We start from the raw sequence: 27,091 nt of genomic DNA on the forward strand, positions 1-27,091 counted from the left end.
TGATTTCTGCCTCGGAGTGAGGTGACATGAGACTATTGCTTTGATTTCTGCCTTGCAGTGAGATGAGATTAGACTATTTCTATGATTTTGCCTTTCAGGGAAGTGACATGAGGCTATTGCTAAGATTTCTGCTTTGGAGTGAGGTGACATGAGACTATTGTTATGATTTATGCTTTGGAGTGAGGTGACGTGAGACTATTGCTATGATTTATGCCTTGGAGTGAGGTGACATGAGACTATTGCTAAGATTTCTGCCTTGGAGTGATGTGACATGAGACTTTTGCTTTGATTTCTGCCTTGCAGTGAGGCGACATTAGACTATTGCTATGATTTCTGCCTTGCAGCGAGGTGACGCGAGTCTATTGCTATGATTTCTGCCTGGGTGTGAGGTAACGTGAGACCATTGCTATGATTTCTGCCTTGCAGTGAGGTGAGATTAGACTATTGCTTTAATTTCTGCCTTTCAGGGATGTGACATGAGACTATTACTATGATTTATGCCTTGGAGTGAGGTGACATGAGACTATTGTTATGATTTATGCTTTGGAGTGAGGTGACGTGAGACTATTGTTATGATTTATGCCTTGGAGTGAGGTGACATGAGACTATTGCTAAGATTTCTGCCTTGGAGTGATGTGACATGAGATTATTGTTATGATTTCTGCCTTGGAGTGAGGTGACGTGAGCGAATAGCTGATTTTTCCTTGGAGTGAGGTGATGCGAGACTATTGATGAAATATATAGAGATGACGAACAATATTCAAGTTCAAAAATCCACAGAACAATACAAAATAGGAGAAGAGCAAACACGGACCTTCAGAACATCAGAGGTGGGACCAGGTGTCATGGAGGAGTGAAAATCCCCTGCCGACCGGACCAGTCACACCTGCCGTGTGCTACTTGTCATAATCGGGGAATAAAAGAAAATATGTTGTAAAATAAGTGTGTAATAAATGGCCTTACAATTAGTATGAAAAATATTTATCAGCATTTGACTCAATGATAATTTGTGTATGCTGACAAGGTCATTGTATCGACCATTAAACTAACTAAATGATGACTTTAAACGAGACTGTTGATATTTTAGAAATTGTACATATGTAGAGCATGCTTTTGCGTATCGAATCAAATGAGAGATATAAACTACTTTAAACATAATTATGATTTCTGACTTGGATCGAGGTGATGTTAGACAACTGCCATGATTTCCGCCTTGTATCGAGATGACTGGGTCTTTTACTATGATTTCTGCCTTGAAATTAGGCGGCCTGAGACTATTGATATGATTTCTGCCTTGGAGTAAAGTGAATGAGATTATTGCTATGATTTCTGCCTTGCAGTGAGGTGACATGAGTCTTTAGCTTTGATTTCCGCCTTGTATCGAGATGACTGGGTCTTTTGCTATGATTTCTGCCTTGCAGTACGGTGAACGTGCGACAATTGCTATGACTTCTGCCTTGAATTAAAGTGAATGGGATTATTGCTATGATTTCTGCCTTGCAATAAGGTGAACGTGAGTCTTTTGCTTTGATTTCTGCCTTGCAGTGAAGTGAATGAGATTATTGCTATGATTTCTGCCGTGTAGTGAAGTGACATGAGTCTTTTACTGTGATTTCTGCCTTGGAGTGAGGTGACGTTAAACTTTTTCTATGATTTCCGCATTGGATAGTGGTGACTGAAATTTTTGCCATTATTTCTCCCTTGGAGTTAGGTGAAGTGTGACTTTTCTGGCGGGAGCAGTAAATGTTCGAGTCACGGTCTCCAACTTTTTGGGACTTCCAGGTGGTAAGGAAATCCGGAAGTTTTGAATTAGCTGTTAAATAGAGAAAAAATCCACAAATGGTTTTCTACAATATTGGATCTCGATCAGGCCAATCAAGAAGCTAGGAATGATTCAATCAAATATTAAATATTAATATTATCCCAGTATTGCACAGGAAAATTCAGTGCACCAAGATTGTGTGTACGTACACGTACCTTAGTCGTTAAGACAAGCATTTCTGTTTCTGCAAATCTTTGTCCAATACAGCTGCGAGGACCAAAGCCGAATGGCAGGAATGCGAATGGATGAGTGTGTTTTATTTCCTCGTCAAGTGTGCCGTCTGCGTAGTTTCCTCTGAGAAACCTTTCAGGGATATATTGATGTGGGTGCTTGTAAAACCTTGTGTCTTTGCTGATATTGTGGGATGCTAACAAGATCGGCGTCTATAAGGATTGAGTAAATAGTAAGAATCACGTTAATCGGTCTTATTAATTTTGATTAAAATAGATTACTTCTTGCGCGAAATAGGAATATCTTCACGGAATTAAAACCTGCCTTTTTGGGAATATGATATCCTGCTACACAACAGTCGTTGTCTAATATTCGAATACTTCCAACGTTGATGGGGAAATTCTTCCTATGATTTGAATGAACAGAATTGATCAATGATTGCTACATATAAAGTGTGTTTGTATGCGTATGAGTTTGTATATTGTATATGTTGTCGTGTATAAAGCTATTTTTAATACAGAGTTCTCTTTTTCAAAAGATTTGGATAGTCTTAAAATGTCCATGATTATCCAGTCACCTTAAAATGACAACTTTTTAAGGTAGATGCTGATAATTTGTCTTTTGTTCAATTGACTGTTTTCTATAAGTTTTCAAATTGGAAAGTTATTTCATTCGACAATTAGACAGTGTTTTTATTTTTTCTTCTATTGCATAGTAGTTATTGATATGTCAGCACGTAATAAAATAAATGACAAAGTGGAGTTAGTGAAGAAATCGAAGAAGTTTACATCTGACTCCAATAGTATCGCAGATTTTACCTCATAGATTCTCTGAGACAAGCTTTTAGATATGGCAATTTCGTAAGAGTCTCTTTGTTCAGATCTTCATGGCCAATGGTAGCCATAATTTCTTCGTATATTTTTTCCTGTTTGTCTGAATGGACTGCTAATTCATGCCAGAGGAAGACCAAACTGTTTGAGGTCTGCAAGTAAGTAAGGAAGCAAATTCTTTATTTCCAATTTTGGCCTATCAAGGGCATATGATTGAGAACAAAATCACACATGAATAAAAAAATAAACAGAAAAGCAATAGAAATTGCAAGAGATTCAAGAGACAGATACATGTTACTAACTTTGAGACATCAATCATATAAAAGTAGCAACATATCTCCCAGTAATTCAGATAATTATATGCAATGCTTAGATTTATCCTGTGACAATATTGTTTCTCATTTGAAAAAAAAATTATGTATTCTTCAAAACGATTTCATTTGTCATCAGCCATACTAATTTATTATTCTGCAAGAAAAGAAGATAGCATGGAGCTACAGTTTCATCGAAGTGAAGGTATTAAGTTTTATCTGCAATAAAGTTTTCATGATTCAGAAGCAAGGATTAGTATATTGTGTGCATGAAAGTAACTTGGCTCTAATTTATAGTTGCATTACAAAATACATGACCCTCTGCCAAAAGAAGTGAAGTCTATGTTGTTATTTCTAATGCAATGAGACTTGAGTATAATATTAATAAGCTGGAATTTTGAGTTCAACTAGTTTTGTGTACGCAAGAGTATGCTCTACGTACATGTATGTACAATTTCTAAAATGAGGTAAATTATTGACAGACAAGTTGATGATATCAGTAGTCTCGTTTTAAGTAATCATTTCGTAAGCTCTACAGTCGATACAAGAACTTTGTCAGCAAATACAAGTTATCATTGTGTTTAATGCTGACTGGCATTTTTCATACCAATTATTAGGCCATTATTTACACACTGAATTGACGACGGATTTTTTCTGTTAACAAGGTGACTGCGGATTTTCACTCCTCAATGACACCTGATCCCACCACTGATGTTTTGAAGGTCTGTGTTTGCTCTGCTCCTATTTTGTATTTTGATTTTTCAGCTTGAATGCTGTTCATTATATCTCCATATATTTAATACAGTCAATAAAAAACTGGAGGTCAATGGACCACACCGCTCCTGTTATCAAAAGATAGAAAAAAAACCTCTTAGAAATTGAATTTAAAGTTCTCAAAAGACTTAAGATATCTAAAGATAACGATTTCGTACCGAGTCGATGCCTCCGCCGAAGAGATTTGTGATGAGGATGTTTATTTTGTCTGTGTTCAGGCGGCTATCTGACAACATGGATAACAGAAGATTGGGTTCCGGGGACTGATCTTGTAAGTCCTCGGTGGACCGTTCTCTTAGTCTCTGCATAGCATTTTGAATCTCCATTTCTGTTATACTAAGATTATGACTTGAAGTGAGAATTGAAATTGTTATTTTGGGAAGTTAAGTTACATAAGTTATTATATATGTGTATGTAATAAGTATATGAATAAAAGAGAACCAAAGAATTTCACTGGAAAAGGCGATTTCATTGCTTAAACTGTTAAATGTAAATTTTGAACACGAAAGGAATGCTCAAAAATCATTTTTAAGGCTATGAGAAGTTTTACCTGTGTAACGTGAGCACTGCCTTCTCGAATCTCTTGTAAAATGGTGTCCTGAAGTATTTGTATGGTTTGAAGAATTTTCCCGCCTCAGCCGTGGATGTAAAGATTGTATTAAGGTCTTCCATGCTGACCGCTGGTTGACCTTCAAGGCACCCCAGTCGCCGGTTAAAACACAACATTCCCATACCTTATAAAATGTATATACCGTGAAGGTTATACATAAATACAAATACATGAGTAGATAGATGGATCGTTTTAGAATGCATGATGTATAAATTGTAAACATTTCACTTTGTATTTAGATACATACAATAAATTTATTTTATTTAGACAAAAGGGTGAAAATTACATTCCGTAGCCACGCTGACCAGTGTTTTCAGACAGTCATCTATGACCAAGGTATCCTTCAAACTCGCCACAAAATCGTCAGCCACCAGTCCTATGAGGGGAATATGAGAGCGTACGGCAGACGGCTTCAACATCTGATCCTGAGCTGGCTTCCGGAGATTCCACCAAGCCTCTCCTTGTCTGAGAAAAACATTAATTCAAGTTTGGCTTGAAATTCTTGTACCATGGCTCGAGCTCTTTGACGGCTATTTTTTTTAATGAAAGACTGTGCGTTATATTTAGAGATTTAGGCAACAATATTTACAGGAAATTATGAAATAAAAGCTGCAGCTGTCCGCAGATTAAGATACCTCTTCATATTAATTTAACCGTTTGCTCAGCTAGGCTAGCTGCTGAGTGTCAAATCACTTAATTTTTTGATACAACTATACGCAATGGGATCCGGATACTACCATGTATAAAAACATGTAGTAGATCACTATCTTATCGCACCATCGAGGTTTTGGTCGATAGAGCGATGATGCGATAATGCTATGACGATAAAGCGATGGTTTTGACAGCGTGAAAACGAGGATGCAATGGTGTGACAATGCGCTGACGATGATTTTTAAAATGGATATAGAGGTTACGTGGCGCCAAGTAAAAAGTATCTCTCCGTAAACCTCTTACATGCTGGAAAAGTGATACCATGTGCTAAAATGTATATACACATTTAAAACTGCATTTACATATGCTCTCAAAATTCCTTTTGAAAAAGTATTTATTCAAATCATACAGTGTACCCAATCCTTCTTCCTTCTTGTTCCGGATACCGAATACTTTCACAATTTCCACTTCCGGTCGGTAAGGATACTTCAACCTTAAACTTAAAACCTCTTTGGCGAATTCTGGATTTGATATGACCACAATCCAGCGGAAGGCGCCTTTAAATCTGTAAATATCGCCATATTTCTGCTGGAGAACATGCAACAAATCATTGATATTTCCAAATGATTGATTGGCTGAAATAAAAAAGAAATATGTATAATTTAATGAATAGAATATGAAAACATGCTATTGGTTATATATTACAGATGGTTGAGCAAAATTCTGACTAAGATAATTCACTGGAACTTTTAACAAGTAGGCTGTAATCAATTTATTTAAATTACTAGAAGTAAAAAGGTGCTCTTGGCTTTGTATTAACAGTGCATATAATTATTCATACATGATAGTCCTGTTAAATATCTTACTGAAAGGTTTGAAATGAAGAGCTGTTCCTATGAAGGGAAAGCTGTAGATTCCCTGTGGACCAGGGATCTTGTTAAAAGCCTTTCCAGGGCTGGAGTTCCCTGGGAGTACAAAACTGCCGACAGATCTCATCCGCCGCGCCAATGTGTCAACTCTACGAACAAATTATTCAGTGAAAATTTTGGGTAGAGTTTATGCTTAGTTTTTCAGGAGAAGATCAGGTACATGTAGGGTAAATAAATAGATATAATATCTGGGAGATATACTTGTACATTTCAACATCATATATAAAATTTTCACCAGCAACTGCACTTTATCATATATAAATATTTTCATATGTAACTGCAATTGTGTTATTTACAAATATTTTTTACCGTTTTTGTTCAAAACTGACCTAATAGTTTTCGAAAAGTTAAAGTTTATTCGAATCACCAAAAACAAAAAAAAACCAAAAAAAAAAAACAAAGGAAAAAACTAAAATAAACATACTAAACAAAGAAAGAGGCAAAAAAAAATTTTTAATAAAGGATAATAAAGAATAGACAACAAACAAACGTTAAGAGCAAACAAACAGAAAACTAACAAAATTCAAAAGCATCCGACACAAACAAACAAACAAAAAATACCTTTTTGGTATCATGTCGCATCTCAGGTTCTTCTGTAAAAGTGAAATTACATGTACACCTCACATATGTGGCTCAAATAATCCAAAATATTGGGGTTTTCCAAGTTTTTCACAATAAAAATTAATTATTTTGAATTCCCTTGCACGTCAAGCATTAAAAATATTTTTTTTGAAATGTCCTGAAAATCTTAGATTTTCAGGTACATTGTACATGGCTCAAGATTAAGTGACTTTTCCTCATTTTCTAGTTTAGTTTCTTGTGCTATATCAATAAGATGTCAAAGTTCTGTCATGACACTGAAAACTGTTGAAATGAATGAAATAATTGGATACGAATACTTGTTGATTCAGGCATTTATTGTGATAATTCTATTTATATTTGTGAAGACAAAATATAGCTGAAATGAGCATCTCCCCATTGCTGTATGAAGATGATGGTTACAAGAAACAGTGATAGATCTAAAAAAAAAATCTATAAACAAACCAATCTGTAAACATGTCATAAAACACGGACCCCCGGGATTTCCAGAGTTGTGATCAGGTACCTAGAAGGAGTAAGCATCCCATGTTGACCGGTTACAGTTCGCCTGAGCCATATATGTGGATCATGTAGATGGAACATTCCAGTTTCAAGTCAGTGTAAAATAAGTGTGAAATAAGTCATCAAATCTGACTGACGTTTTTCATACTAATTATCAGTCCATTATTTATGCACTGAATTGACGACGGATTTTCCCGTTATTTCCCGATTATGACAAGGAGCACACGGCGGGTGTAACCGGTCTGCAGGAGATACTCACACCTCGACGGCACCTGATCCCACCTCTGATGTTTTGGAGGTCCTTGTTTGCAGTGTTCCTTCTACAGGAGATGCTCACACCTCGACGGCACCTGATCCCACCTCTGATGTTTTGGAGGTCTTTGTTTGCAGTGTTCCTATTTTGTATTGTTTTATGGACTTTTGAGATTGAATACTGTTCGTTATCTTCATATCCTTCATACCAAGAGTGCGGTGTCCTAAGCATTACGACGAATATTTCTAATTTTTAGCCGGGCTTATTGCTCAAAGAGCAATTGCCGGCTTATGTCATCCTGTTCAAGGCAGGAAGTCAACCCAATAGTCGCCATTTTAAAGTTACGTGCAAAAATATAGTTCTTACTCTCAACTGCTTTTGAGATAATACAAACGCTAAATAAAGCAACAAAATAAAACGAAGTTTTATCTATATAAATGAACATTAGTAGTAATGACTTTGAAAACTTCAGTCCTAAGTCAAAGAACATAGTTCATTAGCGTAAGGATTTTTGATAATCAATGTTATCGTAGTTCTCTACACATACGAGGTAAAGCAGGAGAGGGAACCAGACTGGCCTGTTTGTTTACATTCAGCTGCGGTACCAGATTAATTCTGATTCTGACAAAATCGGACTGGTATTAGGATTGAAAAACTCACTGTCAGTGTCTTATATTTATATGGATAGTTTTAAATCAATTTTTTCATCAGAATATAAACGTGATTCATGTAAGAAATTCATTCTACTCCGTAAATGAGCCCGGCTCTCTGTACTTCTGAGTACTTTGATTAAATAAATGGGCGAGTCATTATGTAACAATTGATGTTCGATAAGATACACCCAAACTTTCGATTTAAATGAAAATTTTTACCACTTCAATGCGCTCCATTGTATTAGTCGTAAAGCTATGGGACAGCCCACTCTTTGCGACTAGCGACATGAGTTACATTGAAATGGAGATTTTAAAAGTAAGACTATAGACGTAGAGTGTCGTCCCCGCTTTCTTCGCACTGAAGTGGCAAAATTTTTCTTTTAAGATGAAAGTTTGAGTCTTTCTTATCGAATATCAATTGCTACAAAATGACACGCCAATTTCTTTTGAAACAAGAAAGAATATTCGTTGTAATGCTTTAAGACACCATACGCTGCGCGACTGGCAATTTAACACGAGTTACACTTAAATGAAGATTTTATAAAGTTTGAAAAGAGAGAGGTAGAGACCCAGCTTCTACAAAACACTTATTGAAACGAATATGTATATAATTATGTTCTTACAATGAAGCGCATTGAAGTGGTAAAACTGTTCGTTTGAATGCAAAGTATGGGTGTTTCTTATCGAATGTCAGTTGTTACATAATGACACGCCCTTTTCTTTAGAAATGAGAAAGGAAATATTCTCGGTATTTTTTTAAGACAAGCAAAATTAGTTACACTGAAATAGAGATTTTAAAAGATTGAAGAGAGTTAGTGAGTTTCCGCTTCTGCAAAATACACACTGCAACGGAATTGTAATTACAATGAAGCGCATTGAAGTGATAAGATTTTCCGTTTGGATGGAACGTTTTGAGCTATATTTAGAAGTTGATTGTCAGATAATGACAGACTATTTCTTAAGAAAGAAAAAAACTCGGACAAATAGTTCATTAGAATATTCCATAAATATATTAGCCAATCAAATTGACGGTCTACATAAACACAGAGTAAGCATGTGTTCTACCGATACATGTGTTATGGTAACTCCAATAAACATGATAAATTCAAAATTATGCCCAAATTCGTTTCAATATATGTTTTACAGAAGCTTGAACTCTCTAAATCTCTCTCTTAAACTTTAAAAATCTCCATTTCGGGGTGACTTATGTTGCTTGTCGCAAAGAGTGGGGTGGCCTAAAACATTACGACGAATATTTCTTCATTATTTCTTCTTCGTTTCTAAAGAAATGGGCGTGTCATTATGTTATAATTGACGTTCAAAACATGACTCAGAACGTTTCATCCAAATGGAAAATTTTACCACTTCAATGCGCTTCATTGCATTATGAATTAATTAGGTTTCTTGGAGAAACCGTAGTAATTGTATCGATCAATCACATGCTATTATATTTATGGAATACAAGTTTCACGGGTAATTTAATGAACAATTTGACCGATTTCTCTTTTCTCAAGAAATTGGCGGGTCATTAAATGTATATGTATGACAACCAACGTTCCATTCAATCGGAAAATTTTACCAACTCAACACGCTTCTTTGTATCATTTTTTATTGGAGTGCGCTAGATGTAGCCTCATTGTGACATCAACTATAGTTGGAAACATGGGTTGATTTATTAAATCAAATTATCCCACGTTTCCAACTATCGTTGATGTCTTGGCATACATTACCATCTATAGATAGTAATTTCTTAAAACAACGTTATGAAGAAAATTCAAAACGTTCCTTTTCAACGGATAATTCTACTACTTCATTGAGCTATACTGTAGGTCTTAAATAAGATCTTTGATGTATTTTAGCAATAAGCTGTATTAGTACTTTTTATTATACATACCTTAAAGCACCGGAAATGGTAACCCCTCTGAATAAGTGATTCACTTCAGGTATTTTTTTTAGTTTTGGTTAAGTACTGCTATCAAACGACTCAGGTCAGTCCATAAAGATGACCATTATCTATGACAAGTGCCTGTTTATTCTATCTGATAGTGGACACGCTACTGTTTGCAAATCATACGGTGCTCATAGTGATAAGTAGAAATATTTGGCTGAAAATCGCCGCAGAATACATCATTTTATCACAAGAACGTATGCTTGAATTTGAATGTTAACCCTCAAACAAATAAGAAATTTGTACCATTTACAAAAGAAAAACATCACATCTATCATTATTTCATCACCAACTTCCTAAAACTTTTGTACACTCAGCCTCAAAGAGGAAAAGTGGCAATCATTAGTTATTACCTATATTTACTTTTTCCTTTGAATCAAGTGATAAAGATTATTCAATTAGGATCTCCAGCATTTCTTTAATAGTACTCAGGGACGAGGCTACTTGTGATATTTTCCCTGACCAAAATCTGGCCAGCACAGGCTAAGGATTTTGATGTATATTTCAATAAATGGAATTCAGGGTGTATTTCAATTGACTTGTGCACATCTTCGAATCGATGCAGTCATCTTATTACCAGGTATGGATAAGTTTACAGCGTTCGACGCGTTTTCTCGACATGCATCATGCAAAGCAAAGACACTTGTTGTTTGCTGAAACATATGGAGATAACTATCATAACACAAAATGCAGTAAAATAAGTTTGTAACACGTTTTTGTGTATTTGCACTCTTTGGCTGAGACAGATAACGCGAGCTCTGAAGAACTATAATTATACACAGATTCTGGCCAGTAGGGTGACCTTTTAACCTGATCGAATGATTCCCAGCATATACCATTCATTAGAATGCAGTTGTTTACTTGTTTACTCGGAAGATGTATTTGGTCAGAAGGAAGAAGCAACCAAGGAGATAGGGGGTGATCAGAGTTCAAATGTCTGAATAAATTATCGACAGAAAATAATATTTAAAGATTATGCAAAAAATTGGAAATTATTTTAAAAGTGCATTAGAAAATTAAAAAGTACCAAAGGTCAGAATAAAAGTAATTACAAATTAAAATTCAGGTTAAATATAATTATTGCAATTTCAAAAGAAATACTAAATTATGCACGGCACGCACAGGGGTATAAATGTAACTCAGTGGGAGAATTCGGCAGTGGAACGCTGAATTTTGTCTCTTTCTGGTTGCATTTATACAGGTAAGCTTATTTTGTGGAATTGAGTGCGCTTTGGTAAAAATTATTTAGTTTTCACATGGCTGGTTTTATTTGCAGGTTAAATGTTTTATATCATAAGTATTTATATTTATAATAATGTTTAATATCTTGTGTAAAATTATTTATTGTAATTATTAATATTGAAATGGATTGTTTAGTTAAATAAAAGAGTGGAACGCTGAATTTTGTCTCTTTCTGGTTGCATTTATACAGGTTGGGTAACATCGCCACTCCCCATAACCTGTAATGCGTTCGACATGCTGAAAGAGGAGATGAAATAAATCAAAGGGATGAAAAAAAAATGGAACCTTGAAAACATGGTAAACGTTGTCTGGTCATGATCAGGGTATTGCAGGAAGGTTTTTGTCGGTGCTTTAAACCTCTCACATGCGGAAAAGCGAAGCACGATCCCGGTAGCTAAGCAGATGATCCAGTAACCAGACAACATCATATAAAACCCTAAAACAAGTGTTCATATCTACCAAATAGGAACACTTTTATTTTATGAAAAGTGGTGGAGAAATGGGGCTCTTACATTAAATGGAAAAAAACGGGACTGTTGAGAACCACAAAAAAAGCCGGTGTCACAAACACCTACAAAACAGTTGCAGTGTAGTTTCAATATAAAAATTAATGAGGATTTACCAATGCGTGATAAAAATCACGAGAATCAATAACACATCCTGTGTTGTGTAGATGAACTTGTATCAATTCCAGGGGCTGCCCGACGTGCCATGGACCAGGTTTCTAGCTGCGGAGCGTAGAAAAACAAATTTTGATCGCAATTTGAACTAGGTACGCCGCACAAACTATACTCTCGTGCTAAATACGTGGTGCCAAAACCGTTCCGTCCTCTTTTGGCTGGGAACACAAACTGTTATTCTATTGGACAATTGCTATGGTTCAGGGTTGGTAAAAGATGTCCAACACATTCAGGAAACTCTTCATTCAAGAACGGATATTTTTATTCAAAAGACTTTGAAAAATTAAATAGGACAGGTAGGACATTAATTTTTTAACTTCAAATATGTCCAATCCAATCAAACTTGAAAAATTTAAAGGTGATGGTAGTCAAAATGTTGTTTTATGGTTGACTAATTTTTTTCAATGGGCTAGATTTTATGATATATCTGATAACAAAATTGTTGATGCGTTTCCATTCCATTTAGAAAGCCATGCAAAAGTTTGGTATGATTCTTTATCTTTTGAACAAAAGTCAAATGCAGATATTATAAAAGTTTTGTTTCAGGAAAGATTCAGAGAGTTTGAAAATTGTTTAGATTTGTCTGTGCTGCAATTGAAACAAAATATTACAGAATCAGTAGAAGATTTCTTAACAAGACTTATCAAAACTGCTTCAATTAAAAATATCCCGGAAAATGTGGTATTGTCTGTGGCTATGAACGGATTAATTAATGATATTAAACCTTTTGTAGCAACACACAATCCTCAAACGATGGACAAATTAAGGCAAATTGCACTGTTGGCAGAAAAATCAAAATCATGTCAAATTACCACTTTGGAAAATCTGTTGGTAGAGTTAAAGTGTGTTAAAGATGAAATTGAGAAAATAAAAGTTAATTCTGGCATTCAAAATTTTTCTGAGAAATTAAATGAGCAACCACAATATGCACAACAACCATTCATGCAGACATTTCTACCCAGGCCACAAAAGTATACAACAATGCACAAACGCAACGAACACCATGCACTACAAACTCGACGGCAACAACAATATCGGGTCCCACGACAACATATGGTTACTAATATACAGAGCAAAGGTACTACTAATCCTACTAAGTCAACAAGGCAACGCATGAATTTTCCTGCATGTAAATTTTGTTTGGGAATGTGCATGGGCAGAAGTAGGTGTCGAGCTAGAGATATTGTGTGTTATACATGTCAAAAATTTGGTCATTTTTCAAGAGCATGTAGACAAATACAGAAGCGCGATCGAGCATTAGCGGCGGTCTCTGACAAAGTGAAAAATAAACAAACAAATAAAAGATTTACAGCTGTAGACAGTAAAGACGCGCAAAACAGTGAGGCAGTTGAGGCTTTGATCAGTTTTGCAGACAAATGCTATGTCCCTGTATACATTCAAAATTTCAAATTCAATGCTCTTCTAGATACAGGGTCCTCTATTTCTGCTATCAATTCACAAGTTTTGAACAAATTGAAAACTCAGAAAAAGAAAATTAAAGTTTCAGAAATATCCAATATAACCGGAGCAGGGGGAACATCACATCCAGTAAATGGAAAGGTTGACTTACAAATAAAAATAGGAGGTCTCAGTTTAAGTCAAACTTTTTATATTATTGACGCATTGTGCCATCCGGTCATTCTGGGAACTGATTTCATGAAACAACAAAAAGCAAGTTTAGATTGGGGCTCAAGAACTTTGCACTTGCAAGAATTTTCAGCTAATATCAATGTTATGAATTTTAAGGCAGGATTGGCAAGAGCTGCCAAATCAATTATAATTCCACCAGACTCAATGATAAACATTCCTGTTAGATTATCGCATACTAAAAACAACGCCACGGTGCTATTAGAACCAAAGGCTAGTAAACGGACAGGTCTCGCGGTTGCAAAATGTGTGGTTATAAATAAACCTACACACGTGTTTATGCAGGTCACGAATACTTCAAATGAGCAAATAAATATTTCGGCTGGAACAATCATAGCATCGGTGAATCCCGTTGACGAAGCAAATATATTTTCGTTGGATCAACAAAACGCGAAAATGACCTCAAAAGAAAAATCAGTATTTCTGGATTTATCATCTTCCATTCTATCTGAAAAAGAGAAAGAAATTTTTCAAATATTTATAAATAAAAACAGTGATGTCTTTGCAAACAATTTATCAGAATTGGGCAAGTGTAATGTGTTTCGTCATTCAATTGTTACTGAAGATGATAAACCCATTCGATCACAACCATATCGTACGTCTCCAAAAGCTAAAAAGGAAATTGAAAAACAAATTAATGAAATGCTCAAAAATGACATAATTGAAGAGAGTACGTCTTCTTTTGCGTCACCGGTCGTGTTAGTTAAAAAGCAAAATAATGAATACAGATTTGCAATTGACTATCGCAAATTGAATGCAATAACACCCGTTCAAACGTTTCCATCAGTTCGCTTGGAAGATGTTTTTGACGCGATCGGGCAAAATAAAGCAAACATATTTTCTACTTTGGATTTGGCTTCTGGGTATTGGCAAGTCGCGTTGGATGAAAATACAAAACACAAAACTGCGTTCATTACGCATGATAATTTATATCAATTCAAAAGAATGCCTTTTGGTCTTGTCAATGCCCCAGCAACTTTTCAGATGCTCATGAATATGGTTCTAAAGGGTCTAACGTGGAAACATTGTTTGGTCTACATCGATGACATTATTGTATGGTCAGATACTTTTGAAAATCATTTAAAACATCTTAATTTGATTTTTGATCGTTTACGACAAGCAAACTTGACTTTAAAGCCTAAAAAGTGTTCGTTTGCTAAACCAGAGGTCACATATCTGGGTCATATAATATCTACAGACGGAATAAAAGTAGATCCATCAAAAGTTGACGCGGTTCAATCATTTCCATTGCCACAAAATCAGCATGATATCCGCAGTTTTCTCGGATTGGCAAATTATTATCGGAAATTTGTAAAAGGGTATTCAAAAATTGCATTGCCTTTAAATAGATTGTTAACAAAAGATACTCCTTTTAAATGGACCAGAGATTGTCAAATTGCTTTTGATACACTTAAACAAGCCTTAACAACAACACCAATTTTAGCCTATCCAGATTTTCAAAAACCATTTATTTTGTCATGTGATGCGTCAGGTATGGCTATTGGCTATGTTTTATCTCAAATGGGAGATGATAATAAAGAACATGTAATTGCATATGGAGGAAGAACTCTAAATAAGTATGAAAAATCATATTCCGTGACTGAACAAGAAATGCTCGCGTTGGTGTCAGCAATTGCGCATTTTCGTGTATATTTGTTAAACAATAAATTTCTGGTCTACACTGACCATAAAGCATTAACTTGGTTAAAGACAATCAAACACACGAATGCGAGATTAATAAGATGGGCATTAAGATTGCAAGAATATTCCTTTGAAGTAAAACATCGACCGGGAATAAAACATCAAAATTGTGATGCACTGTCTAGAAGGCCTTATTCAAAACAAACAAAAACTCCCGAAGAAAATGATGATGATATAATTCCACATGAGATAACAGAGGTTACATTTATATTTCCAAATGACAATCAGCAACATATCTTGGAAATGAATGACACTCTATCAGAAAGCGAAAAACAAAGTAACAAAAATGTAAACAAGAATGAACAAATTAAACAAGAACAACAAAATTGTCCCTATTTTAAACACATGTACAAATATTTACAAGATGGCACGCTTCCAAATGATCCGAAAAGAGCGAAAGCAATCCCATACGAAGCTAATCAATATGAATTGGTACAGGGCATCTTGTTTCATATTTTTCAACCCAGGTCAAAGAATAAATCAAACCCAGAAGCAATGATTAAACAATTGGCATGTCCCCAGTCTTTCATAAATGATGTTTTGAAATCTTATCATGATTCATTAGCAGGTGGTTGTCACTTGGGGGTACACAGAACTTATTTGGCAATAAAGCAAAAGTATTTTTGGCCAGGGATGTATCAAAATGTGTATGACTATGTTACGTCATGTGATGTTTGTCAAAGGGTAAAACGGGATACAGCAAGTAGGGCCGCACCGTTACACCCATTACCAGTAGAAGGGACATTTGCCCGATGGCATATGGATATATTGGCAGGTTTGCCAAAAACAAAGCATGGGTATCAATATATTTTATTGGTTACAGATTCATTGTCACACTGGTCAGAGGCACTGCCTATGAAAACACAAGAAGCAACAGAGGTTGCACATTTATTGTACAAAGAAATATTTACGAGATACGGGGCTCCACGTACGTTGGTCAGTGATAGGGGACAAAATTTTATGTCAAAAGTTGTTCAAGCGTTGTGTAAAATATTCCAGGTAACTCGGCACGTCACAAGTTCATATCATCCACAGAGTAATGTGGCATGTGAAAGAATCAATTCTACAATAGCTCAATCACTCAGAGCGTATTGTCAGAAAAATCAGGAAGCTTGGGAAGATATTTTACCTAGTGTAATGATGGCGTTCAGGATGAGTCCATCAACCCAGTCGACAGGGTATTCCCCTTATTATATGTTGTTTGGGAAAGAAATGACATTACCCCTTGATGTTTCATTGATCCCCAAGGAAGTTTTGGAAAAAGCACCAAAAGAGTACATTGATGCTTTACTTAACAAAGTGAGGAACTTGCGCAGAAAAATGTGGCTAAGGTTCAAGAGAAAAACAAAAAGCGATATGATAAGAAAACTAAAGAACCGCAGTTTAAAATAAGAGATGAAGTTTTATTAAAAGTGATGAAAAGAACTCCAGGTAAGAAACATAAATTAGAGCCTAAATGGGAAGGTCCTTATTATATAGTTAAGGTAAATCCAAACCATTCGTTTAGGTTAAGAAGGTCAAGCAACCATGTTGAACTAAAAGCGTCGGTGCATGCAAATAGGTTGAGATTGTACAAAGACCCAAGAGACTATCGTCCCCCAACGGAACCGCAAAATCCCCAAAGACAAAATAATGCAAATGACATTATAAACAGAGAAAACGCGCAAAGCCAAAAGAAACAGAATAAAGATGAATGGCACACGGTAGAAAAACTGTTGAAATCGAAATGGATCAATAATAAAAGATATTATTTAGTGAAATGGGCAGATGGGTCACAGCCTACTTGGGAACCTTCGAATAATGTATCACAGTTGTTAAAACAATTGTATCATTCGTCAACAAAACGAAGAAAAAGGAAATTCTAAAACAGGAGTATAAGATGAATATAAGGGTCAATACGGTTAACAAAGGTCGTTAAAATACTATGGGTGGAAATCGAGGAACAAATGAAAGAAAGGGGAAATATTTTAAGAAGACGGTTAAAGAAAGGAAGGGTATCGTAATGGAAAGGATTGAGTTTTGTTTTTGACTTCTATATATGTCATACATTTCTTTCTTCTTTCGGAACGTCCAATACCTTTTTCATCTTTTTCATACAAATCATTCATATAAATCTTCTATCAGGACGTTCATCTCTTTCCATATCTTTCATGTCGTCTGTTATATGGGAGTTCTAAGCAAAATTCTTTATCCTTCCTAATTTACTGCGAGAATCATTCCTCCTTTCAAGATCAAACTTAAATAAACGAAAACTAAATGATGCGAATTAAATAAAAGAAATATACGTTATAAAGATATATTAACATATGAAAGATAAATATATGCTCGGGTTCTATAAACAAAGGTACCACTAAATTCTGGAGTTTATGGAAATGTTTTCTTGTTATACATGTTGATGATCGGATAATTAAAAACTGAATGATGAAACTGACTATTTTTACGGTTGCATTGTATACATGTATTTGTGCTTTGCATGTGTTTGTTATCAACAAAATAACAACTACCTTCGGTCAAACGTCAGAATTTGCACGTAGATTATGCCTGAGTTAAAATGCATGGAATACAAATTGTGTTAACATACTAATATATTACTCACTTAAACTCTGACAATCAAATATACAAACATGTAAAGTTTAAACTTTTCACATAAGTGGTACGCTCAGGTTATGCTACAGATAACATTTTGTAAATGACATTCAATTATCTAGAAAATTCCTCTGCTAACAGAGCAATCCATGGTAATATTTTACAATAATGATATTAAAAAAAAGATTGTTTGAAAATTTTCTTGAAACATTACTATGGACGATTTTTCCTTTGGTATAAAGATCAAATTTGGCTATAAGGAAAAGGAATTGTTTAAAATCATACCAGATTTTTTTTAAAACGCCGTTCTATATATTTTCCTCTCCCTCAAGCACAATATATATATTTTTTATTGATTAGATTTTTTCTGGTCAATGGTGGCTACAATTTTTATTAATGTTGAAATGTGTTCGTGCTTTTGAACATGTAAGGTCTAACAAGGATTTTTTTTTTACGATCTTGAATGTATATCTGATAACACAATTCAGTTCGTTTGATTGACTTTATTGTCAGATTGATTTTGATTGAGTATTGATTTTACATGTATATGTAGAGTAACAATATATTATTTAAAGTATACCTACTTTGCAAAACAAGGAAAACTCATTTTCTTTTAATTGTGAAAAGGTTCCAGAAGGTAATTTTTGTGGTAACTTCTTTTTCTGGGTTAAGCGAATAGGGTAATGATTGGACGTTGAAGTGTTTATTTTTAAATTTATGATTACTTTGTGAATGTCATTTTTCCTGCAGATTATTGTTAACTATTCTAAGGAGTGTTGCCGACTCCACCCAGGTATATGTAAATTTTGAATATTGTGTTGTTTTCGTATTTATACTTTTTTTGTGTATAAAACATATTATTCTTGTGCATGTTTAATAATATTTTGAATAGTTTATAATGCTGTACTATGATAAAGCCATCTGAAAATTCAGCGATATTAACTAAAAGTCTCTAAAAAGTATCTTAAACAAATCTTGAGGACAAGATTTTTGTTAGTGGGGGGAATTTATCATAACACAAAATGCAGTAAAATAAGTTTGTAACACGTTTTTGTGTATTTGCACTCTTTGGCTGAGACAGATAACGCGAGCTCTGAAGAACTATAATTATACACAGATTCTGGCCAGTAGGGTGACCTTTTAACCTGATCGAATGATTCCCAGCATATACCATTCATTAGAATGCAGTTGTTTACTTGTTTACTCGGAAGATGTATTTGGTCAGAAGGAAGAAGCAACCAAGGAGATAGGGGGTGATCAGAGTTCAAATGTCTGAATAAATTATCGACAGAAAATAATATTTAAAGATTATGCAAAAAATTGGAAATTATTTTAAAAGTGCATTAGAAAATTAAAAAGTACCAAAGGTCAGAATAAAAGTAATTACAAATTAAAATTCAGGTTAAATATAATTATTGCAATTTCAAAAGAAATACTAAATTATGCACGGCACGCACAGGGGTATAAATGTAACTCAGTGGGAGAATTCGGCAGTGGAACGCTGAATTTTGTCTCTTTCTGGTTGCATTTATACAGGTAAGCTTATTTTGTGGAATTGAGTGCGCTTTGGTAAAAATTATTTAGTTTTCACATGGCTGGTTTTATTTGCAGGTTAAATGTTTTATATCATAAGTATTTATATTTATAATAATGTTTAATATCTTGTGTAAAATTATTTATTGTAATTATTAATATTGAAATGGATTGTTTAGTTAAATAAAAGAGTGGAACGCTGAATTTTGTCTCTTTCTGGTTGCATTTATACAGGTTGGGTAACATCGCCACTCCCCATAACCTGTAATGCGTTCGACATGCAGAAAGAGGAGATGAAATAAATCAAAGGGAGATAAAAAAAAAAATTGGAACCTTGAAGACATGGTAAACGTTGTCTGGTCATGATCAGGGTATTGAAGGAAGGTTTTTGTCGGTGCTTTAAACCTCTCACATGCGGAAAAGCGAAGCACGATCCCGGTAGCTAAGCAGATGATCCAGTAACCAGACAACATCATATAAAACCCTAAAACAAGTGTTCATATCTACCAAATAGGAACACTTTTATTTTATGAAATAACGAACAGTATTCAAGATAATAAGTCTATAAAACAAAACAAACAGGAGCAGAGCAAACACGGACCTTCAAAACATTAGAGGTGGGATCAGGTGCCATGGAGGAGTGAGCATTCCCTGCCGACCGGTCACACCCGCCGTATGCTCCTTGTCATGATCAGGAAATAACGGGAAAATCCGTCGTCAATTCAGTATATAAATAATGGACTAACAATTAGTAAGAAAAATGTCAGGCAGCATTTGACTCAATGATAAATAGTATTTGCTGACAAGGTCATTGTATCGACCATACAACTTACGAAATGATTACTTTAAACGAGACTGCTGATATTTTGTTCATACGTAGAGCATGCTCTTGCGTATCGAATCAACTAAGATATATAAAATCCGTATGGACGATAGAAAAGTGAAAGTTATCACGTTTGTCATAGAGCATGGTTGTTAGATTACCAGTAATGTCTTTTTCAAGTAAAATATCCAAGTATGACACAGATGTATCAGACTCTGTGGTATCTTTTATCTCACTCTCCCAAGGATTTATTATATACCCATCAATTTCCTTGTTTTTGTTACTGTTAATTATATGTATTTATATATCGTATTGTTACTGTTAATTTTACAGAGTTTGATCCGATTTTCCGGATCACCACACTGTGGTTTTCTGAATCCATATCACCACTCTCTGAAACTGATGACGTAGTACGCAAAACCATGACGTTATTTTTCTTGCGCGTTAAAACGTCCCTTGTTATTATGCTTTGTTTTATGGATAAATATTATACAATTGATCTCTAAAGATTTACTTACTTAGTCCTCTTCGTGCTTTGAGCACATAAGGCCTGCACCGAGGACCTCCATCTCTGTCTGTCTGCTGCCTTTGCCTGTACAGTGCCCCAAGTCCACCCCTGATCATTCATTTCCTTTTCAACCGACCGTCGCCATGTCTCCTTTGGTCGCCCTCTGTTTCTCTTTCCTGGTGGAGTCCATCTTAGGGCTACCCTTGGTATCTCTGATGGTTTCATATATATATATTTATATATCGTATCGACATAGGAATGTGGAAATTACCATTGTTAATTGACAGTACGTCGTTGATATATCTAAATGTCGAGTTGAAGGCCACAGCAAGTGTTTTCTTCTTTTCACGCATTCTAATGATAAAAAACGTCAAACTGTGTTTACGAGTTTTACTAACTGCTTTTTATTTTAAGTTTATTCTGCATATATATAAAATACATGGTTACTGTCTTGAAATATAAGCGATATTTGGGCGAGGGTAAGAAAACGTGATAGAGGGCGAGGCTTGCCGAGCCCTCTTACGTTTTCGACCCGAGCCCAAATATCGCTTATATTTCAAGTCAGTTATCATGTATTTTGTTTATCCTGCAATAAAATTTTACATTTGAGCGTCCAAAACAAGCTAATTCCGACAGATTTAGGCACATCTCTGCAGTTGAAACTATGACGCCATGGCGTAAACAACTGCAATGTTACATTATATACGTGACGTCACAATGCTTTTGGAACGTCGGAATACATGCACGAGGCTTTATTAGGGCAGTGACCGGATAAAGCTTTGGTTTATTAGGTTACCTTTATTAGGTCAATGCAAGGGGTAGTTGCAGGATAAATTGACGTACTGTAAAATTACACATTTGAAATTATTTATCATTAGAATGGAACTAACAATAAAAAAAATTCTGTACATTTTTTATCGTTTATATTTTATCTTTCTAATGGTGCAAGAATTATTCTGATCTATGTAGTATTAACGACGTTGTGATGTTTGTTTACATTTTATTACATTTTTACCCGTGAAATACTGTAATTTATTCATTGAATAAAAATGATATCCTGTCACAGTGTGAAAGGATATCAAAATGATATCCTGTCACAGTGTGACGAATATCAGAAGTGCGGGAAAACTCTCGATTTCCATTCCAGTAACGAAGATTGTTGTAAACAATTCTTCCTTGACCTAATATTTGATAGAAGGAAATAAATAAACCATTCTGACAGCGAATAAAACTGTCAAAATTACCCAAAATATGTTGCTAAATCCATGTTTACAGTGTTTTCACCTCACATAGCTATGACGTCTCAACCGCTCAACTCCCTAATGTAGATTTTCCGCAACTTCCATGGAATTCCAAAGCATATTCCATGGAATTCCATGGAATTTTTGTTCCGCGGAATTCTTAAGAATTCTCCGGAGTATTGGGACGGAACTTTTTTCGGAATGATTTGGAATTTTGAATCTAGCCTGGAAAAGAGCGGAACAATGCCAGAATGGAAATTTGCGGAGGAAATCCGTGGAATTCCAGGATATTTGTAAATCTAAGGAATTCCATGGAAATACATGGAATTCCAGGATTCCAAATTCCAAATACATGTACAATGAAAACTGAAATAATTAGCAGATTAGTGCCAAATAATTACCAAAAAAACTTGATAACATCACAATTTTTCATAGATCAAATCTATATTTTCAAAATAAAAAATTCATTGTTTCTTTTACAATGTTTTTTTGAGACAAATATTTGCATATAACTCTCAGATGTACAATATAAGCACACTTTCATAAAGTATTCTCACAGAAAGTATTTTACATCAAAGGTTATTTACAAAGAAAAATATGATTACTGGAGAATCAGTCACCTTGGTTAAATTAATGATAATCATGTTATGATATACATGTATTTAGTAAACTCCAGCCTGCATTTTCTAAAATAAGAAGTTAGTTTTATTAAATGACATTGGCCATGGAATTGGAATGGTCATTGAAACCTCAACAGGGTATACATTTACAATGAACTGCCAGTGGCTTATCATGCTTATGTACTGATACAAAGTTAATGACTAGAGTGACAAACACATGTATTACATGCAAAAAATATGTACTACACAACTATATTGATACAATGATCCCATAAAATCAACAGATGCTATTTTCCCTCAACCTACGTGCCAAAGATCCCAATTAATGAAGATCCAAAACTTCTGACGTGTTTGCTAGAGAATCACTTCCTCACTGATATTCCATGAAATTAGTAAATGGTTATGTTAGAAGGTTGACAGTTAATTGGTGTCACGAAATTGGCTCAGAAAGTTCGATGTTGATCATTCCAACAGACACTTCAAACTTTCGATCCTTACACAATTTCTGAAAGAAAAAGATGACCATTAAGATGCATCATTATTGTTATCCATATAAATATACGACAAATAATAAACTAAAGCTATACAAAACAATTGTTTTTTTATTAACCTGGCAAATCAGTTTACTAAAGAATATGAATTAATTCACTATCTTGCAATTTTTTGTTCAAATTAGGATTAATTCTGATAAATGTGTAAATCTGAAAAGTTTATAGATGACAGACAAAATCAGGCACTGATCAAAAAACTCACTTAGGCCTTAAAATGGTTCAGGTAAGCTAAAACAAAAAGGTTTGAGCTCAAGCTCAATGCCTGACTAACACTGAAAAAGATAATTTCAATTCATGTGATTTTATTGATTTAGAAAATAATTCAGAAGTCTTACCTTTTGTTTTTTTTTTCATACACCTCTTGTCCTTGTGAGCACCTGGATTCCTGTAAAATGCATGTATACTTCATAGTAGATGATTGCTATTTGATCTAAAATAATTATGCATGTCTGTGCAGTTTTCATGTTTAGATTACCTGTCAGAATGCATTGTTATAAATTATTAGAATAAGGAATTTAAGCGTGTTAAGAATATAAACCTTTAAATTTTATTTACATGGCAAAGTTGCTATAATTTTTTTAAAAGCGAGCGCAGCGAGCGTCGTGAAGCGACGCTCCTGTAGCGAGCTCAATATACTAACGTGTACGAACGGAGGAAATTCGGGTTAAAATCTGCACATTGTTCCAAGAAATTTTTATCTCACCGCGTGAAAAAATTCAAAACTCCCAATAATCCTTTGCGGTGCATAGCAACATGGTGGCTAAAACATAGCAACAACTTACTTGAAAAAATTACAAACAACGATTTAGTGCAATCTCCATGCCACAAAACTATCGTTTGCGTTCAGAGTCAACAGGACTTTTTATTTGACGCCATACTTTCGTCACTTAAACGGCTCGGGTATTTCCGATTTTGTGGGAAACTTCCGAAAGTTCGGAATCTCAATCCCAATGCCTGGGAAGTGATTTCTAATTCTTTTTTCTTTTTTAATGAACTGAGGATAGGCAGTGTAAGTAAAAGCTTTGTGAGGTTTTTGATAGTAAATAACTGCGCTCGCCCCAACTGTCGCACCGTAAAAATTTATTATTATGCTAATAGACATGGATTAATAAAATCAAAGTTATAGTTTACTTGGTTTGAGCGATAATTTGAGCTAGTTCTCACCATATTCACAAGCCTAGTGACTGACTGGCTGAGCATCTACATCCACCAAGTTATCAAACGCCAGTGCTGAGGGCATCATCTCAGGCACAATGCAGCAACAGCTATAAAATAATTAAAATAAGAGCTGAAAATGATCATGAACATGCATTAAAATATATATAATTAATTACATTGTACATCATACTCTGTACTTCTACTTCTACTTCTACCGGAAAGCGGCCGCCATCAATAAGCTGATTATTCTGCCACTGTGTAGGGTGTGCGCGTTAAAAACAGGTGCAACTATACAAGTAGTGAGTTTAAAAACAGAGCAGAATAAACTAGGCAGCCAGGTGAGTCTTGAAGGATTCAAGGCTCACTGCGGACACTGTACTGGAGGGGAGGGCGTTCCAGTCTCTGATTGTCCTCGGGTAGAAGGAATCCCGTCTAATATTTGTTGAGCATTTTTGTTGCCTGAATGAGTTGCCATTATGGGCTCTGCTTGCTCTTCCTGTTGGTATTAGCTTATCACTAGGGTCTATTTTCACTTTGTTGTTAACGATCTTGTAGAATAGGCATAGTCGTGTGTTCTTTCTTCTGTCTTGTAGTACTGCCCAGTTTAGGTCTTTCACTATATTGGACACTGATGTTGCACTATTGTAGTTGTAGTTGTTTCTTACGTATCTAGCCGCTCTTTTCTGAACTCCCTCCAGTTTGTTGATGTTGTTTTGTTGATATGGGTCCCAGGTTGAGCATGCATATTCTAATGTTGGTCGGACTAGCGTTTTGTTTATTTTAGACGCACGAGTTATGCTTTGTGTGAACTGATTCATAGCCTTTTCATTGGATGTTTTTGGGTTATAGAAACTAGCTAGGTATAGTGCTTTATGACCGTATATCTCAAGTTTGCACCATGTAATTTCACAGTCTGTTATAAGTTCTGGTACTGAAGTGACAATGAATGTGTCTCTTACTGCCACAAGTACACCCCCACCGTTTAGATTTCGGTCTGTTCTAAATATGTTAAAACCAGCTGGAAATATTTGAGTGTCTTTGATTGAACTATCTATCCATGTTTCTGTACCGAGAATAATGTCGGGCTTGGTGCTGTCAATTAAATTTTCAATTTGATGTTGCTTAGTTTTTATTGATTGAAAGTTCACATTCAGGATCCGGATGTTTTGTTTCGATTTCCTCTGCACTTGTTTGGATCTGATAGGTGTAGAAGTATGAATGGGTTGTGATGACTGGGCTGGTGGTGAGCACAGTCCATCTGATAGTACACTAAAGATGTTTGATGTGTCTATTGTTGTGATGGAAAAACAGTACGTTGAGTAGTTAGGACAGTTGCAAACTAGGCAATCCCAGGCTAGACCTGAGTGTTCTATATGCTCTAAATACACACTAGATGACATTGACTGACAATTAACATGGTACCATTGATTACAATTGTCACATATAATACCCCTTTCAGCCCATGTCACTGGCTTGTCGCATGTTCCACATGGGTAAATTGTTTCATTTGATGGTCCAGGATTAAGATTTACATCATTTGCTATGATTAGAAGGAGTGTTGCTAGATAAAACAATATGCCTTTGTGACGTTTGCTCAGTGATATTACATTTCCAAACGCGTAGCTCCTCTTGTCGTTTATAGCATAAATAACACTATCTTTCTGTAGATTTGAAGTTAAATGCCTTAATTTTTCATGATTCTCAGTTGTGTCAGTATTGCTTTCACCATGGAATATGTTACATACCAATACAAATGACATCGCAATGTAAACAAGTGACGCCATTTCGAATTTCCTCTGATCGATGTTGTCAGATCATCATCATGGTGATAAGGGAGTTTATATCACAAAAACGGACTTATCAGGTGATGGAATGATGTTGTTCCACACTTACCCTCTGTACAGTGTTAGTTTTGAACGAGAAATATGATAGATTATAAATGGAAACTTATAAGATTCTTAAGAAGAAAAATTTTCCGCCATCCATCGATGCGCGCGCACACCCCTCATTCTGTAAATGTTATCTTGACTTGAACAAAGGAACGTATAGGTAAAATTCTTTACATAAGTTCGATCCCAAACGAGGAAATTCAGGTTAAAATCCATGATCTTAATGAGATGTTTAGAGTTGTTAAATAATTATTACAAAATTGAAATAGTGCACTAACGATTTCACCGTCGTGCAGTTTATGTTTGGTGCCCAGACTAATGAACAGTACCAGAAGCGTTCTTCATTCGAGGACACATAAAAATACTGTACAATATTGTACCTACCGGGTCTTAAAATGTCTTCTTCTTCTTCCATCCACTGCTAATCATGATTCCCCTGTTCTAGACTCTCTTTCCAACTTCCCTTCCGTGCAACATCAACATGGCATTCGATATTTTTGAATTTCGGCGTGTTGTTTAAATTACTCGTTCATCGAGCCCGACTTCGATCCCGATGTTATTGTACTATTAGTCGTCAGTTTAAAAAAAATTCTAAGTAATTTTCCACAGTTTTCCAGCGCAGAAAATGGCTAAGTTTTTCATTTTATCATTTTTTCCAAAGAATTCCACTACTTTCCAAACAAAAAAATATTTAAGTCCAATTTTTTTTCCAAATTCCAAAAACTTCCAGACACTCTTTTCGAGTTTGGTATAGAAATGATTGGAATTCCATGGAATTCCAAAATTTTTCCAAACCCTTTGGAAAATCTACATTAGGGCTATGACGTCACGAACCTATGAATGTAATTACAAAAAGACA

General features: G+C 35.1%; 1 protein-coding gene across 1 annotated transcript; it reads right to left on the reverse strand.

Annotated features, from left to right (window-relative positions):
- Positions 1–1,235: 1,235 nt before the first annotated feature.
- Positions 1,236–20,998, reverse strand: LOC134253434 (probable cytochrome P450 CYP44). Its single transcript, XM_062735958.1, has 10 exons — positions 20,784–20,998; positions 6,036–6,187; positions 5,579–5,804; positions 4,805–4,983; positions 4,459–4,642; positions 4,067–4,244; positions 2,812–2,975; positions 2,318–2,399; positions 1,978–2,205; positions 1,236–1,813 (listed from the first exon to the last, which is right to left on the reverse strand). The coding sequence occupies exons 1-10, from the start codon at positions 20,996–20,998 to the stop codon at positions 1,691–1,693; spliced, it is 1,731 nt and encodes a 576-aa protein (XP_062591942.1). The 3' UTR covers positions 1,236–1,690.
- Positions 20,999–27,091: the final 6,093 nt, after the last annotated feature.

This window comes from Saccostrea cucullata, unplaced genomic scaffold (assembly GCF_032062105.1).
Source record: "Saccostrea cucullata isolate Sc308-1 unplaced genomic scaffold, CSIRO_AGI_Scuc_v1 ctg319, whole genome shotgun sequence".
NCBI lineage: Eukaryota > Metazoa > Mollusca > Bivalvia > Ostreida > Ostreidae > Saccostrea > Saccostrea cuccullata.

Bases quoted from the DNA above. Each gene is read 5' to 3' on its own strand.
- LOC134253434 (XM_062735958.1), bottom strand. From the start codon at position 20,998: ATGAAACCATCAGAGATACCAAGGGTAGCCCTAAGATGGACTCCACCA. The intron at 4,984-5,578 runs GTATGATTTGAA...TGTTTTTCTCAG, and splicing joins GAAGAAGGATTGGGTACACT to ACAAGGAGAGGCTTGGTGGA. The intron at 2,976-4,066 runs GTACGAAATCGT...ACTTACTTGCAG, and splicing joins TCGGCGGAGGCATCGACTCG to ACCTCAAACAGTTTGGTCTT.